This window comes from Podarcis vaucheri, assembly GCF_965113315.1.
Source record: "Podarcis vaucheri genome assembly, chromosome: 4".
Lineage (NCBI taxonomy): Eukaryota > Metazoa > Chordata > Lepidosauria > Squamata > Lacertidae > Podarcis > Podarcis vaucheri.
Genome location: NC_138762.1, coordinates 58,197,793 through 58,213,362, shown reverse-complemented (window position 1 = coordinate 58,213,362; position 15,570 = coordinate 58,197,793). Strand labels below are relative to the sequence as shown.

Below are 15,570 nucleotides of genomic sequence, written 5' to 3'. Positions count from 1 at the left end.
GGTGATATATTTCACTATTTCGTGATTTTGCACAAAGCTCAGTCATCTGAAAACAGGCAACAGAACAACAAGCCGTAATTCGGATAGTTCTGGTTGTTATTAATGTAAATTCAGCTGAGAAGCAAGTGAGGCTATTGTTTTTCCTTGTTTTGGAGGACTTAATAGAGACACGATGGCTGTGTCTGCTTAGTTTTTTTGGTCAGACAACATTTTGAGTTTGCACTTCCACTCTGTATAGGACATAGCAATCATGGATGACCACCAGAGAGAAGAGTTCATTGGCAAAATCGGAATATCTTCCGAAGAGAACGATGAAAACTCAGACGGAAGTGTGGATTCTGAGCCTCACAAGTATAGCTGCAAAAGGTGCCAGGTAGTTTTACTCCTTTCAAACATTTTGCGGTGGGAATGGGGTGGGAGAGTTGGGTTGCTAAAAGAAATGTCGAAAATAGTGAAAAGGTGTTCAGCTACGTTCCCTGACCCAGAAATCTGTGTATGGAGCTCTTGCACATGCAGTCAGTAGCATTCATTTCAGCAGCAGCAGGAGAGCTGAACATACACTTGAACATGTGCTGCCTCTGTTGAAATAAACAAGGTAGATGTTGCAAACTGGAAAGCTCCATGTGGGTATAACAGCCTTCCTGTAAAAAATCACAGGGGCAGCTGTGTGTGGAGGCCGATTGAGAGACAGCTAATCAATAGCTTTAACCCACAAGTATTGGCAGAAGAGAGACATTATTCTCAGATTCACACAATATCTGTTATTCAAATACATTTAATTTCAGGCAATGTTAGTTAAGTACTTTAAAAAGAAAAAAAGAAAGTAGTTTTCATCACTGTAAGGATAAGGATATCATGATTTCACTTTTTTAAAAAAATACTGCTCTATCTTTCTTCATTGCTATGCTAAGAAATCCTGTCTGTTTACATGTAAAATGTGAGATAGGCCACAGCCACTTCATGCCTGTCTTGTATAAACAGGAGCTGTCTGGTTAATGGTGGAAGAAAGGTGAAATTGTTAATAATATTAGTCTGGTTTCCAGCTCACCTCTTCCACAGAGGTTTGTGTGAAATTTTGCTGAAACAAGCATCCAATTTCCTTTACATACCCTTTGTTGATAATTTGAGAAGTCCATAGCTAACAAATTGGCTGGCTAAATAAAATCTTATTCCATTGCCTACTCTGCACCTTTCCTTCAGTGTCTTTGGATCTGCAATCTTTGCCCCTTTATAGCTTCCCTACCTCCCAGGTGCAGACTTTAGCTATCTCCTGCATGACCTATTAATCCCATCCAAACTAGCAATAGTGCCTTCCCTTACAGAAATTGGACTGAAAACAGCTTTTGCTCCCTTAGAAACCAAAGATCCTGAGCCATCATATAAACCGCACCAAACAGTGGTAAAGTCTTCAGTGCCACAGGCAGAAATCAACACAGATACTGTGTCTGATTATTAGCCAGCCTTGTCGTTTATTTCAATGCTGCATTAGCTTGTGGTTACTATTTCCAAAGATTGTCCACCTCTCCCCAGTGTGGTGCATTCACTGTTGTTTCATTCTTCAGTTGACGTTTGGCCGAGGAAAAGAGTACCTGAAACACATTATGGAAGTTCACAAGGAGAAAGGCTATGGCTGTAGCATCTGCAACAGACGCTTTGCCTTGAAGGCAACTTACCATGCGCACATGGTCATTCATCGGGAGAACCTGCCAGACCCCAATGTACAGAAGTAAGGAGATAAGTCTGACAAAACTAAATCAAGGATTCAGTCTTGCCAGATGGGCATGGGAAAAATACACTGACTTCAGTGGAACCTACACATGAATTAGAGGCAGGACCACAAGCAGAGAGTGATTTCTTAGCAATGGTTGTGGAGCCTTAGCAAGGAAGATCAGTCAGAGACAGGCCCGAGGGAAATGATGGACTGTGACTTTAAGTGGCCTACTTAAAGTGTGTTTACCTTGCAAAAGTAACTGAATAGTTTTGCACATGTGCTCCTGTTTCCCTTCTCTATCCTGTGGAGAGGGTGCAGTTTTGAAGGGTGATGCAGTCCCAGGTTAATAATGACCATGGCAGCAAAAGAAGATGGGAGATACTTGAATGTAATTAGTGAAAGAATATTACGAGTGTGGAAGCACAATGTTCTGCTTCAGACAAGGTCTGTGTGTGGGGCAAGGGGTGGGAGATGAGAGATAGTGTTTCCAGGGCACATATGTCAACTTGACCATACTTTGGATTTGCCCCGGTTTATATCCTATACAGCAAGAAGCTGCAAAGAAAAAGCCCAGCTCAAGAAACTGCTAAGACAGTGGGCATTGCATGGACTTAGCACTAAATCAAAGTTTAGCATTAAGATGAGACATAGAAGGGAATAATGTAAAAGCTTTCATTTATGTTTTCGACTGGATGACATAGCAAACTGGCCAAACCCAGATCAACTGTTGCTATTCTTAACTATGGTTTGCTGGAATAAGCCAACTTCAAGTCACAATTTAAGAAGCTGACTTCTTAATACAATTTAGTGTTGGGATATAATGCTATAGTGTGATTAGTCTTAAATGGAAGCTGCTGATCTCCTTCTTGCTGATTCACAATAGTGAGAGAGCATGCAAGCCCAAGGCTGACTGCCTTTGTAACACTAAAGCATAGCATGATGTCCAAATCAAGCCACTGTAGTTTAAAAAAAGAAAAGAAAAGGTGTAATGCTACTTAAATATTTCTAGATGGATAAGTCAATACAGTATTTTTTATATACTTACAAGGAAAGTTTTTTAAAAACTGTAAAGTCATGCATAACATGAAAAATCCTAAGCACTTGTAACACATTACAAGTGTTCACTTGTAATGCACAGAAATTTTAAAATCTGTATTCCTGAACCCATGAGCTAATGCAGGGACTATTGTCTAGCTAGAGAGACAAATGTAGCTTGGTTTTCTACATCCCTCAAAAGTGTAGTGTTGCTCTATTAATGAACTGTTTCAAATAATTTTGTTCTTCAAATAAAAGTACACCTTTGAGATCATAGATTTTCAATTAATTAGAAAAAGGATGTCTCTAGCTGATTTTTATTTCCTATTTTAGATATATCCATCCATGTGAAATCTGTGGAAGGATTTTTAACAGCATAGGGAATTTAGAACGGCATAAACTTATTCATACAGGTAGACTCATTTTATTACTGTTCTTTTAATAACAAATATTTTCTTGTGCTGTTTTTTTAATTTTGTAATTGAATCCTATTTGTTGGGAACATAGATTGTGATGGGTTAATTCTGTGCTGAGAAAACTCTGCACTAAAAATTGCCCCCAAAATAGCTTTTTTCTTTTGAGGGTGGGGAGATGGGGGGGATGATTCATCAGCATACAGAAAGTGTCCGTCATTACATTAGCTGCAGCTCATGAAGTCTATAGAACCAATGCAATTTGCTGAGTATTGTACAGTCCATTGTGCTTTGGGTGCGTCTTCTCATATTCCCCTGGCCTCTCTATTTTGACTCTGTGCACTTGCTGTCTACCTGGCAAGGAGGAGTGATGAGCCTGCAAGTACTTATCATTGAAACACACAGCTCTGCCTTGCGGGTAGACAAGTCAAATGGGATGTTCTTTCTCGTTAGGAGAGGACATATTTCTCATTCAGTTCTGTAGCCTCAAGACTCAGTGCAATTCAGTGCATCTCTAATTTTGTAATTTGCCTCAGTCATTCTGATCATAGCTCCCCCCCATCTGTCTCTCGTCCCCTCTCCTTCTGCTTCCTTGTTGCCTCTTTGATTTGCATCTTCTTTCCACAACTCTTTTTAGAGGTTCCTTTCCAGATTTTCCATGTATCTTTTCTCTGTTTCTATCTCGTTCCACATCAGTTCGTAAAACCCTTTTATTTTGCGAGTGGGAGGGACGACTGCCAAAAGGGTTGACTTCATTTTTACCTGCACGCACCTAACGTTCCCCACCCCAGTCCCCTTCAAATAACAATTTGTTTTATTTTATTTTTAAGGTGTGAAAAATCATGCCTGTGAACAGTGCGGTAAGTCATTTGCAAGGAAGGACATGCTGAAAGAGCACATGAGAGTCCATGATAATATCCGAGAATATCTGTGTGCGGAATGCGGCAAAGGTATGAAATGTCCCTTTTATATCCCTAAGTAAATGGTACGTGGTAAAAAAAATATGGTTATTTCAGAATATGAATCTACCTTGATAATCAGAGTGATTCCTTACAAATGACTGGAATCATTCTTTTTACGTTTATAATGTACTGATCAGGAATCTGGGGTGCTTAACGTTTGTTTAATTTTTCATGAGAAGTTGCTCTGTCGCAAAGCACATCTCATGACTGAGTCTTCCATATGCTTGCCCGGCTGATGTGGCGCTGCAGGACTGTGGGTACTGTATTGGCTTTTTCTTCATTGGTTGTGAACATGCTTCATTAAGGATGTGAACACTATACTGAGCCAGACTTCAGGTAGAGGACATTGCCAGCTGTATGTGGAAATGCCAGAGAACAGAACCTGGGATCTTTTCTGCACAAAGCTGACACTCACAGATCAGGGATGTTATAGCTGCACCTAAGATGGAGCAGGAAATTTACTCCTTATAGGAGTACTGGGTGTGGGTTCAAATCCCCACCCAGCTGTGAAATGACCTGGGCATGTCACTGTCTCTTAACCTACGCTACCCTACAAGGTGGCTGTGTGGACTGAGAGGAGCTGTCCTGAATTTTGTAGAGGAAGCATAGGATAAAAATGTAGTTATTAATAGCAATGACAGAATTGGCTGCGAATAAGAGGCTTAAGAGGCTTTTAAGACTTATTGCAGAGGAAGTCCCGTTGATTTTGTTGGATCTTGTTTCTAAGTGTTTCAGTTAATCAGGGAATAATTTAAAATATTTGCATCCCACCCCATCCTACATGCAGGATGGTTTTAAATTCCCACTTAAAACAAACACCTGTATCGATGCCGTCTTATTTAAAACACCTGTAACTTCCTGGTATTTGCATGCTTGCGTTTTCTACAGCTGCTTGCTCTGCGTGCCCCTTTCTGCAATAACGCATGTTGTCTGGTTGGCACGATTCAGTGTGTGAACATTCCTGCCTTGCAGCAGTGGGATTAAACAGGACAGCCTTTTGCCCTCTTGCCATTCTGTGGTGGTTTTCCGCTTCACTTGAATTCCAAGAGCTGCCTTAAACGTTGTGAATTACCTCTTAGGCTTTTCAAAGACAGCAGCTGAATGAACAGGATTCTTTAAATAAATAAACTGGCACGCACGTCCATGCTGAGCCTCACCATTCCCAATAAAGAGCCTTTCCGAGATCTTTCATTGCCCTTTTTCATGGGTCTCTTGAAGCTTTGGGGTGAATTGTTTTCTGAAATAGACCATGGTTCAGCCAACTGGTACAGTCTCTTCAAGTTTCCTTAGAGGTGGCCATTGGCTTGGAACATTCTCATGCAGAGTTTTTTTCCTTTGCATGCCTCTCAAGCAGAGGGTGTTGAAAGGGCTTCCCCACCATGTTTAAACCTTGACTTTATCCATTACAGGCATGAAAACAAAACACGCCTTGCGGCACCACATGAAGCTTCACAAAGGGATAAAGGAGTATGAATGTATGGAGTGTCATCGGAAGTTTGCACAGAAAGTCAACATGCTGAAGCACTACAAAAGGCACACAGGTGAGCACCACGGAGAGGAGGAACTCCACAGCCCTTGCACAGGGCAAGATAAATTGCATGAGAGTCAATGGGGCCTACAGACCTGCTCTCTGTAATACAGTACAGTGATGTCAGTTACTTCTTACAGCGCCCGTCTTATGCATGTGTCCCCAGGACTAAGTAGCTACAGCTGCATTTGAAGGATGTTGCTTGCTGCTAAAGAAGAGTGTGTCAGGTTGCAGTTTTACTTGCCCTAGACCGTTTATCAAATTTCCAGGTCTCTGTGGAGGGTGTGCAAATGTGTATTACAGGCACACATATAGATGTTGACCGAGGTTAATACCATTAGACCTTTTTAAAAAACAACAATACAAAATATACCCAGGTAATTTTGTCCATAGCTATTTATGGTTAATATAGCTAGGAAGCTAGAGGAAGATGCCTGCATTTTTGAAACATGAAGAGGGGGGAAACTCATAGTGCGACTATGTAGTCTTTTGTCAATAAATGCCATTTTGCTTATTTCTACTTTAAGGGCTCCTTGATTTCATGAATACAGTCGTGCCTTGGTTCTCACCTCTGTACAAATGTTAAGAAGTTTGGGGAACCAGATGGAGCCCTGCATAAATGCCAGAGGGTTAATGACCGCCTCCCCCAGCACTGCCTGGAATCTGCTCTCCATTTAGCATTTACTACACTGCTTAGTTTAGCAAACACCAGCATGACTTTGGGCCTAAAGGAACAATTAATTGGCCATTCCTTTTGTAGCACACAATTTCACATTTGCCATAAGGAACTGTGGGTAGTTATCATTTTGGTACTTAACCTAGTTTCTAATTAGCAGGAATCAAAGATTTCATGTGTGAGCTCTGTGGGAAGACGTTTAGCGAGAGGAATACAATGGAGACTCATAAGCTCATTCACACAGGTAATGTTTGGCTGGAACTCTATGCCACTGGTTCTAAAAGTACCTTTACAAAGATCAATGCTAAGACTCTAGGTCAGTGTTTCCCAAACTTGGGTCCCCAGCTGTTTTGGGACTACAGTTTCTATCATCCCTCACCACTGGTCCTGCTAGCTAGGGATGATGGGAGCTGTAGTCCAGAAACAGCAGAAGACCCAAGTTTGGGAAACCCTGCTCTAGATTTTGCACTTACAATGTGGCCCCAGTGGCATGCAGAATACATGGCTCTGAATCTAACCTCTCTTTTAGAAGGCTGAAAAATGAAAAAATAAAAATTTAAGGTAGTTTGGTTAGTATACTGTAAAAAACGCACCTACAATTATATATTTCCCTTGAAGCACTAACAGCTGCCTGACATATCCATTAGTCTCATATCCATATTAGTCTTTTGCAGCAAAAACACTGGAGTCGCTTAGCTCCTTTCACAAATCTATTATCTAATTATTGTGCACTAAAGTTGACTTCATCAGGTGCATTGAGCACTATCCTAACTTGGCAGTTATGAATACACATGTGCAGCAGATGTTTGGTGCTGAGGTCAGAAGGAAGTGCAGTGAAAAAGAACACACTAAGCTGTCCCATTAAACAAATGTGTGCAAAATTATTCCAATGACCATTCACAAAGCAGTGTGGATGATGCAATGCAAAACATTCAGGCATTGGTAATTTGACTTACACCTGTAGCAGAATTTTTAAAAACCTGTTATCTTGATTCGGGCCTCACCTTATAAGAATTGAACTTTCTGATACCTCTAATTCAGTGGCTTCACACTACAGCTTCTCTGTGAAGCTTCCTTTGAACATAATTGTAACAGCCTGTGTTTGGTGCATTTCAGTTCCCTCTGATCTCATTGCTTACTATTCCGCCCTGCCCTGCCCCCAAAAACCCATGTGTGCATAGATCTGCCAACTTGGGACAAGCCTTGATACATCTGATGGGGTGGTCTCTAGTCCATGAGAGTTTATGCCATAATAGACCTGTTAGTCTTGAAGGTGCCACAAGACTTCTTTTTGTTTCATCCGTATGACAGCAAATCTAAAAAAACTCTCATGTCAGCTATTTGACAGCATTCAGACTTTGAGGGAGAGCTGAGCTACGTTCCCTCATCTGCAGTAAACCACATTGGTTCAGTGCTGTCAGGTTTGCTAAGGTTAGTAATATCAGATCCTGTCAGCCCCTGATCTCAGAAGGCAAATGCAGCCTGATAGTTGTCCCCAGTCGCCCAGGTGTCACATTTCCATGGAATTCATCACTCTGCTTTAAATTCCAGTCCATCCTAATTAGTATGTAAGTGTCTCCCAATTATACAAATATAAAATACTTCCTCCAGGTTCCATACCATGTAGCTCTTTAAAAAATGGAAAACCTGTAGTTGAAATGTTGTAATATTAAGATGCCCAACCTGAAAATTAATGCTCAACTTCTTGTTTTACTTGCTACTACTAGTGGGAAAGCAATGGACTTGCTCAGTGTGTGATAAAAAGTACGTCACAGAGTACATGCTTCAGAAGCACATTCAGCTAACTCACGATAAGGTAGAAGCACAGAGTTGTCAGCTCTGTGGGACGAAGGTTTCCACCAGAGCTTCAATGAGTCGTCACATGAGGCGAAAACATCCAGAGGTGAGTTTGATGACAGATTAAGAGTTCGTGATATTTGCTGACTTCCTGGGGAGACGCATCCTTTACATGTTACCTTGCTCTGAATTTTTAATTTTTGTGCAGCTTTGTTGTGACGGCTGCCAACACTTGCTTTTCACATCTTAGGAATGTGAATTCTTAGTACAGCACATGCCACTTATTATATCCACGGTTGAAGGACCCAAAAGGTAGCTGGCCTTAGTTGAGCTGATAGAGTGACTAGCCAGATTTGAATGGGTGTATAAAATGTAATATAAAATATGCATACATATATGATATAAAACATAATATAAAACAAACCAATCTGCCTGTTACATATAAGCGTAGCTGTTCCTTATATGCAATTGCAGGGTAATACTACTATAAATATGTTATTCCTTAATATAAATATTGTTTTCCAGGTGCTTTCAGTTAGAATTGATGACTTGGAGCAGCTCTCAGAAACCACAACTGTTGATGCTTCATCTATAGGAATTGTACAGGTAAATTGCAAGTGTAGCCTAATATTAACTCTCTTGTTACCCATGTGCCAGCTCCACCCCCCAGTATCCCCACATGTGCCAGCTTCAGCCCTGACCTTCCTGCATTTACTGGGAAAGGTCTGAAGGGAGATTCCAAGCACATTCAGCTGAATGCACTCAGAAGCCTTCAGGAAAAGGTTCCCCACCCTTGGACTTAAGCCCACTTTATCAGGTGCATAAAATGTTGTCCTCAGTTGCCAGATACACATCAGCACAGAAGGGGAAAAGAAAAAGGGTGCTGGAAGGCTATGAAATGCAAGAGGTACAGCCTGACATTTCTGTATAAAGCTCAAATCTATACAAAATAAGTACACTGACCATTCACAACATCAGGAATAGCACAAATCTTCCTGCCTTTGCTGCACTAATAAACATGTGTAGCATGAAAGGAAACCAGAGTCTCTGTTGAGTCCTCGACAAATCAAATCAAACTTACTGATTTTTTTTAATTCAGCAGTTTTGAACAGGAATTTCTCCTGATGTTGAAGTGTTGAATTCAGTGACATTGTGCTTTCATTGAAAACTCCCCTTACAGTCAGACCTAGCCCTGGAACCAGGAGAGTTACCGGAAGGCAAGCATATGAAGGCTCATAAACGTGGTCATAAACGAAAGCATAAGCCCGATGAAGAGGAAGAAACCCAAGTGCCTGAGGATTCTGCCTTCAGTGAATACACAGAAAAAGAAGTGGAATTCACAGGGAATGTGGGAGATGAGACCAATTCAGCTGTGCAAAGCATTCAGCAGGTGAGTGCCCTTTACCAAGGAATCAGGAGAAGGTGGTAATTACAACAAAAAGTGGCTTTATATCCTAGGAATATTATTTAAGGTATTTTAATGTATTGATGGATTTTTTCAGTAGGTGAATTTTTGGAAAGCTCACCAGTATAATATGCAGGGGAGAGGAAGGAAGAGGTCCCTGGTGGCTGAAATCCCTTGAAAATTCATTATGCCTCTGTATGCAGAGTCAGTGTCAGTTGCTAAATTCATTTCTATGTGAGCAAATATTCGGTTGCGTTCTGGCGGTGTCTGCTGAGGCACCAATTAGATCAAACATCTCTCATGGTGCAAACACTGATTACCTCATTGTTTTGGGAGAATAGCCTTTGCCCCAACCACACTAGACCTTTCAATGCAACCACTTTCTTTCTTCAGTATGAATAAATACAACCAGTAGCCTGGGAAATCCAGGGCCCTCTTCTTTGTTTTGTAGGGTTGCGATACGTCCGGGAATCGGACAGCATTTTGGTGTTTGGGGGGATTTTCGCGAAATCGGAAAAATGTCTGAGGAAACCCAGATGTATGGCAAGGGGGGGTGTCATTTTGTTTTTTTTAAAAAATAATTTAAAATCCCCCAAAGCCCCAGAACTTATGGCAACTGTATTGTTTTGCCCTGCAGTCAGCATAGCCTTGCTCATCTCTTGGCCAGGTAACTATGACCAACTTAGCTTGATGGTGAGATAAAAGTGAAGTATTTTGTTCTGAAAAGTAATTTCAATTTCAAAAGATACTAGAGATGAACTATTGCAATGGGAGTGGGGGTCAGAAATACCATTACCACATACCAGAGTTAAAGAAATCCAGATTTTTCTAATCTGTGAGAATTTTGGCCTCAATTTGGGGAACTCAACTGAAAGTATTGCCTGAATCTCCAGTAGTGGTGATCACCTTTGATGGAAATTAATTTAATAATAATAATAATAATAATAATAATAATAATATATCATTTATACCCCACCCATCTGGCTGGGTTTCCCCAGCCACTCTCGGCGGCTTCCAACAGGATATTAAAAATTCAATAAAATAATAATAAGAATAAGAATAATAATAAACGTCAAAGATTAAGAACTTCCCTAAACAGGGCTGCCATCAGATGTCTTCTAAAAGTCAAATAGCTTTTTATTTCCTTGACATCTGATGGGAGGGTGTTCCACAGGGCGGGCGCCACTATGTATGATCTAAATCCATGAAGTTTATCACTGTTTGCTTTCAACTCTGTAATATAACAACAGATATAGTATGAGGGTTGGAAGGACCCTGCTACAGCCTTCCCCAACTTTGTGCCCTTCATATGTTTTGGACCACAGCACCCATCAGACGCGGCCACTGGCCATGCAGACTGGGCTGATGAGAGCTGCAGTCCAAAGTATCTGGAGGCCACCAGCTTGCAGGGGAAAGCTATTCTTATTATAGTGGGGTAGGAGAACTGAAAATAATGACAATATATTTCACATCTTGCAACTATTGGTATCAGATACTACATGGGTAGTCCAAAAAACCCAGGACACAATTTTCCACAGCCGTCTAGCTGCTATAGTGGCTCATTTACCAGAATTAATGTATTTAGCATTAATTCTGGAAGGGTATACTCGATTCTGCCCAAACTAAGTCTCCTGAAGCTAGAAAAGGCCTGTTCTTGTGTTGCCAACCTCCAGACCTCCCATGGAGAAGACACATGAAGAAGTCCTCAGGTGCTGATCACTGAGTCTGGGTTGGTTTATATCAGGCACATCCAACTCCCAAGAGACTGAGATCTACTCACAGTATAAAAAGAGGTGTTGAGCTTTTTTTAAGGGAAGATAGATCAAAGTTGTTGAGCTTTTTGGGGGGGATGGGTGGCCAAAGTTATTGAACTTTTTGGGGGGATCTACAAAAAAATTGATACCACAATCGACCGAGACCACCATGATCGACCGGTAGGTCGTGATCATCCTATTGGACATGCCTGCTTTATATGATACATGTGTTCCCATCATGCCATCGACAGGCAAAAAAGAGAGGCAGCAAACTTGACTGTTCCTCACAGCATGCATTTCTAGTAAAAACAATCACTACAGATAACTCTGAATTTCTCTTTTTTCAGGTGGTGGTGACTCTCGGAGACCCAAATGTCACAGCCCCTTCTAGCTCTGTTGGCCTGACCAATATTAGTGTTACCCCCATCACTACACCAGCTGGAACCCAGTTTACAAACTTGCAACCTGTGGCTGTGGGCCACCTGGCCACTCCCGAGCGCCAGTTGCAGCTAGACAACAATTCCATCCTCACCGTGACGTTCGATACAGTCACCGGTTCCGCCATGTTGCACGGCAACCGCCAAAATGATATCCAAATACAGTCGCAGCCTGAGCCGGCAAACCCCCAGTCAGTCGCCCACTTTATAAACCTGACTACTCTGGTGAACTCCATCGCTCCGTTAGGGAGCCAGATATCGGAACAGCATCCCTTAACCTGGAGGGCGGTACCTCAGACGGATGCCCTTCAAACACAGGCGCAGCCCACGCAGCAGCAGCAGGCGGGGCAGCAACAGGTTCAAACAGAGCAGCAGCAGCAGCAGATGTACAGCTACTAACTTATACTTGTAAGGAGACACCAAACTGTGAAGGGACTTGTAGGAGCCCATGGAACACGTACACCGCAGAATCGATTGCTGGAAACCAAACGGAGGTGGAGGAAAGAGCGCGTGCAATGAGGGCATGCTGATATCGGCCCAACAGCTTGAAAGGCAGAGGCCTTGAGAGTCGCGACCAACGCCAGCCCTACTGGCGTGAAATCAGCTGCTGGGAATAGCGAGAAGTCTGAGGTCTTGGGGGTTGTGGTACATTTGGCAAGGAGACAGGGAAATAAGAAATAGTAAATACAACAGCAGTATCTTCTAAAACCATACAGCAAGAGCGTTTAAGTCACACTGAGTTAGGTTGCGACCAACTTGACAGCGGGATGTAAGGATGTAATTGAGCAAATAAGAAATGTTTCTGTTTTCCTTAGACCATTCCTGTATCTAATGGAACGTTTGGGAAAAATAAATGGGTGGGGATAGTCCGTGATGTGAAATGTGCCTCATTTCATGAATCATTTCCATGTTGGTGATGGAGAACTCACTTTACCAATAAGACCGCTTGGGTTGTAACCTGGGGGGGAAAATAGCCAGTCTGATGTTAGAGCGACATTTATGGTCTTCTGTTTAGTAAAATTAAAACTTGAATCAAGCTTGTTGTGGACTAAACACTTAATGTGATAATAGAATTGTTTACAGAACTGCTTGTTGATTAAATATTACATTTAGCTAATGGATCTGAAAGAGCAGTTCTTCCCATTGAAACTGACTTTGCCAATTAGTCTTCTGTCATGTCATAAATATTCGGGAGTCATTGTTTGATATTACCCTTTGCACTTTGCACTGTATTCTTGGTGGATATTTACAAATTAAGGGGCACTTTTTAAAGTGATCTCGTGTATCTTTTCATTATTTTCTTCGTAATAACTGATACATGATTTTGCTTGGGGGAAATCTGAAATGCACAGCAACAAATTGCCTGGATGCAAGTCATAATATAATACCGTTTGTAGGTTATGTTGACCACAAGGAGGCAGCCTAGACTAAAATTAATGAAAATCACTTGCTTTGATAAAGTTAGGTAGTTATAGAGCTGTTGTATCATCTGTTCAGGCAGAAGAGGGCGTGTTTTGTTTTGCATCCGTATACAGTGTAACTGCCATATCATGTGTTTAAATACAAATTCAATCTTCATCTTTTATGGAATAACTTAAAGAGCGTACCATCAGAAAATAAAGGAGGAGGAGCCCAGCAGTACACAAAGAAAAGAATGAATAAGCATTTCCTTTGCCTTTGTGAACAACTGTTCTAGCTAAACGATAAAGGAAAAATAAGATTTGACAATTGACTGATGATTTCCTCACAGTTCCATTTGCTCTCAACTGTGTGCCGTTATTTACAGAAACTTTTCTAACCTTCCAGTACACATCATAGGAACAAGTTGCATGTTAAGGACCTGTGAAAAAGATATTGCAGTTTGGAGTGCCCTTGGGTGCCAGCCAGTGATATTCTTTCCCAGGAGACTTCACTGCATACCCTTAAGTTTTCCATCCCACTGCCTGCCGACAGCATTCTGTGCCCTCTGCACATGCTCAGTCCTCACCAGGCTGTTTTTCAGACCCGCTTTTTATGTTGTACTTTTGGAAATCTTGGGGTTCCCCAAAGCCTGCTGATGCATGGATGGCGCCACTTTGGTCCTGGGTTCAGTCTCCAGCAGATGAGGCTGGGAATTTCCCCTGTCTGAGACCCTGGAGAGATCCCATTCAGTTTAGATATTATCGAGCAAGGAGGATCAATGGTGTGACTCAGTTAAAGGCAGCTGCCTGTCTTCCTGTGCTTTAGTTTGTAGCAGTACTGGGAACTTGTGGCCTTCCAGATGATGTTGTACTACAACACCCATCTGCCCTGACAACTGCCCTGGCTGGCTGGGGGCTGATAGGAGTTAAACTGCAGCAGCATCTGGAGGGGCACTGCTGGTCTACAAGATTTCTAGTCAATATTGCAGTTCAGATGGTTGGCCAACCCCCTGCCTTCCATCTTCATTTCCTCCATTATTGGCTAGTGTGCAAAGTTGAAAGCTTCATAGACACAGCATGATGCACAACGGTCTTGTTTTGCTTGGGCTTCTGCCACTCTGCCTTCAGAAATTTGGGAGGGCGGGTGTTGCTCATCACAGGCCTCCAGATTTGTTTCATCTGTTGGGATCCTGGCTGACCCCTTATCACCACTGTCTCTCAGGAATATAGGCACAGCATGCCTTCCAGGTGATTGTGCCTTTTCTGTCTTCCCTTGCCTGTTGGCCTGCTGACCATCTCATATTCTTGCTATCTCATTAGGTCATATGCTGTATGGTGTACATTAAATCAGAAGGCTATTGCTTCAAATAGCAACCTACAAATCAACAGCCACATGACACCATTGCAACACTTCGTATTTATTTAGCACATAGTACCATTAATAAGATCTCAGTAATGGTTACAACAATCCTATATGCTAAACTGGCATCATTTATCATACACAGATGTGCCTAAGGCCATTTTGGAAATTCATGCCTGATTAGGGATTTGAATTGGGTAACAGATTCTTAAGTACCATCTGTACTTGGAACCAAAGCATCATGCCAGCTGTGGTGTAGTGGTTTGTGTTGTTATTGCAGAGTCCTGTGCACAACGGAATGACGAACAGTACGTGCCACATGCTTAAGGTTGCTTTATTCTCAGTTCAGTATTGAGAAATTACAAACATGCATCTTGCCTCTGCGGGAGCAGAGAAGCAACCGTTCTTCTCCTCGGAATAACGAACACTGAGAGAACAGTGAAAAACAGGAAACCAGTGTACGTCACATCCAGCTTCCCATTCCCGTGGGAAAACCCAACAGTGCTCTGACTGTGGAATGTAAACATTGTCTTGTGACAAGCACTTCGCTGCACAGTGAAGAGAGCAGAAACCAACATCCTCCCCCTTTCTGTGAACATCACTGGGCAGCGTGTTCGTACAATATCAGTACAAACCCAACTTCTGTACATAGGTACAGTGTTGATCCCTTGATACAATCTTGGACAATACATCAGCAGGAATTTCATTACCTGGCATATAGGACACCGTTACGAGTCCCTTCTGAATATGTTCCCTAGCATGTTGCACCTTCAATTGCAAGTGCTTCGTGCTTTGCTTACAACCTTCCGAATTCAGCAAAGCCAAACATGCTTTGTTGTCCTGGTAAACCTGGATTGGACATTTGACAGGAATTTTCATGTCTTTGCACAATTGTAACAACCATTCACAATCCTTAAGTGAATAAGACAGTGCATTCAGTTCAGCTTCACAAGTACTTAAGCTAATTGTTGTTTGCTTCTTGCATGACCAATCAAATAGACCCTGATTGTACATGTAGCAAACTCCAGACGTACTTTTCCTGTCTGTAGTGTCACTTCCAAAACTTGCATCTGCAAAAATCTCAAGACCACC

The 15,570-nt window shown here is 41.9% G+C and overlaps 1 protein-coding gene across 2 annotated transcripts in view; it reads left to right on the top strand.

Moving 5' to 3' along the window:
• The window catches only part of PRDM15 (PR/SET domain 15), a 38,117-nt gene extending 24,671 nt beyond the window's left edge, over window positions 1-13,446 (top strand). Inside the window, exons 15-24 of one of the 2 annotated variants that reach the window (XM_082221054.1) lie at window positions 239-373; window positions 1,563-1,726; window positions 3,080-3,159; window positions 3,990-4,109; window positions 5,531-5,662; window positions 6,483-6,569; window positions 8,053-8,228; window positions 8,648-8,728; window positions 9,303-9,512; window positions 11,629-13,446. In XM_082221054.1, the coding sequence (XP_082077180.1) occupies window positions 239-373; window positions 1,563-1,726; window positions 3,080-3,159; window positions 3,990-4,109; window positions 5,531-5,662; window positions 6,483-6,569; window positions 8,053-8,228; window positions 8,648-8,728; window positions 9,303-9,512; window positions 11,629-12,117 (1,674 nt within the window). In that variant the 3' untranslated portion in view covers window positions 12,118-13,446. The remainder of the gene's footprint in view (window positions 1-238; window positions 374-1,562; window positions 1,727-3,079; window positions 3,160-3,989; window positions 4,110-5,530; window positions 5,663-6,482; window positions 6,570-8,052; window positions 8,229-8,647; window positions 8,729-9,302; window positions 9,513-11,628) is intronic. The other variant, XM_082221055.1, reaches the window with a different exon arrangement.
• The last annotated feature ends 2,124 nt before the right edge of the window (window positions 13,447-15,570 follow it).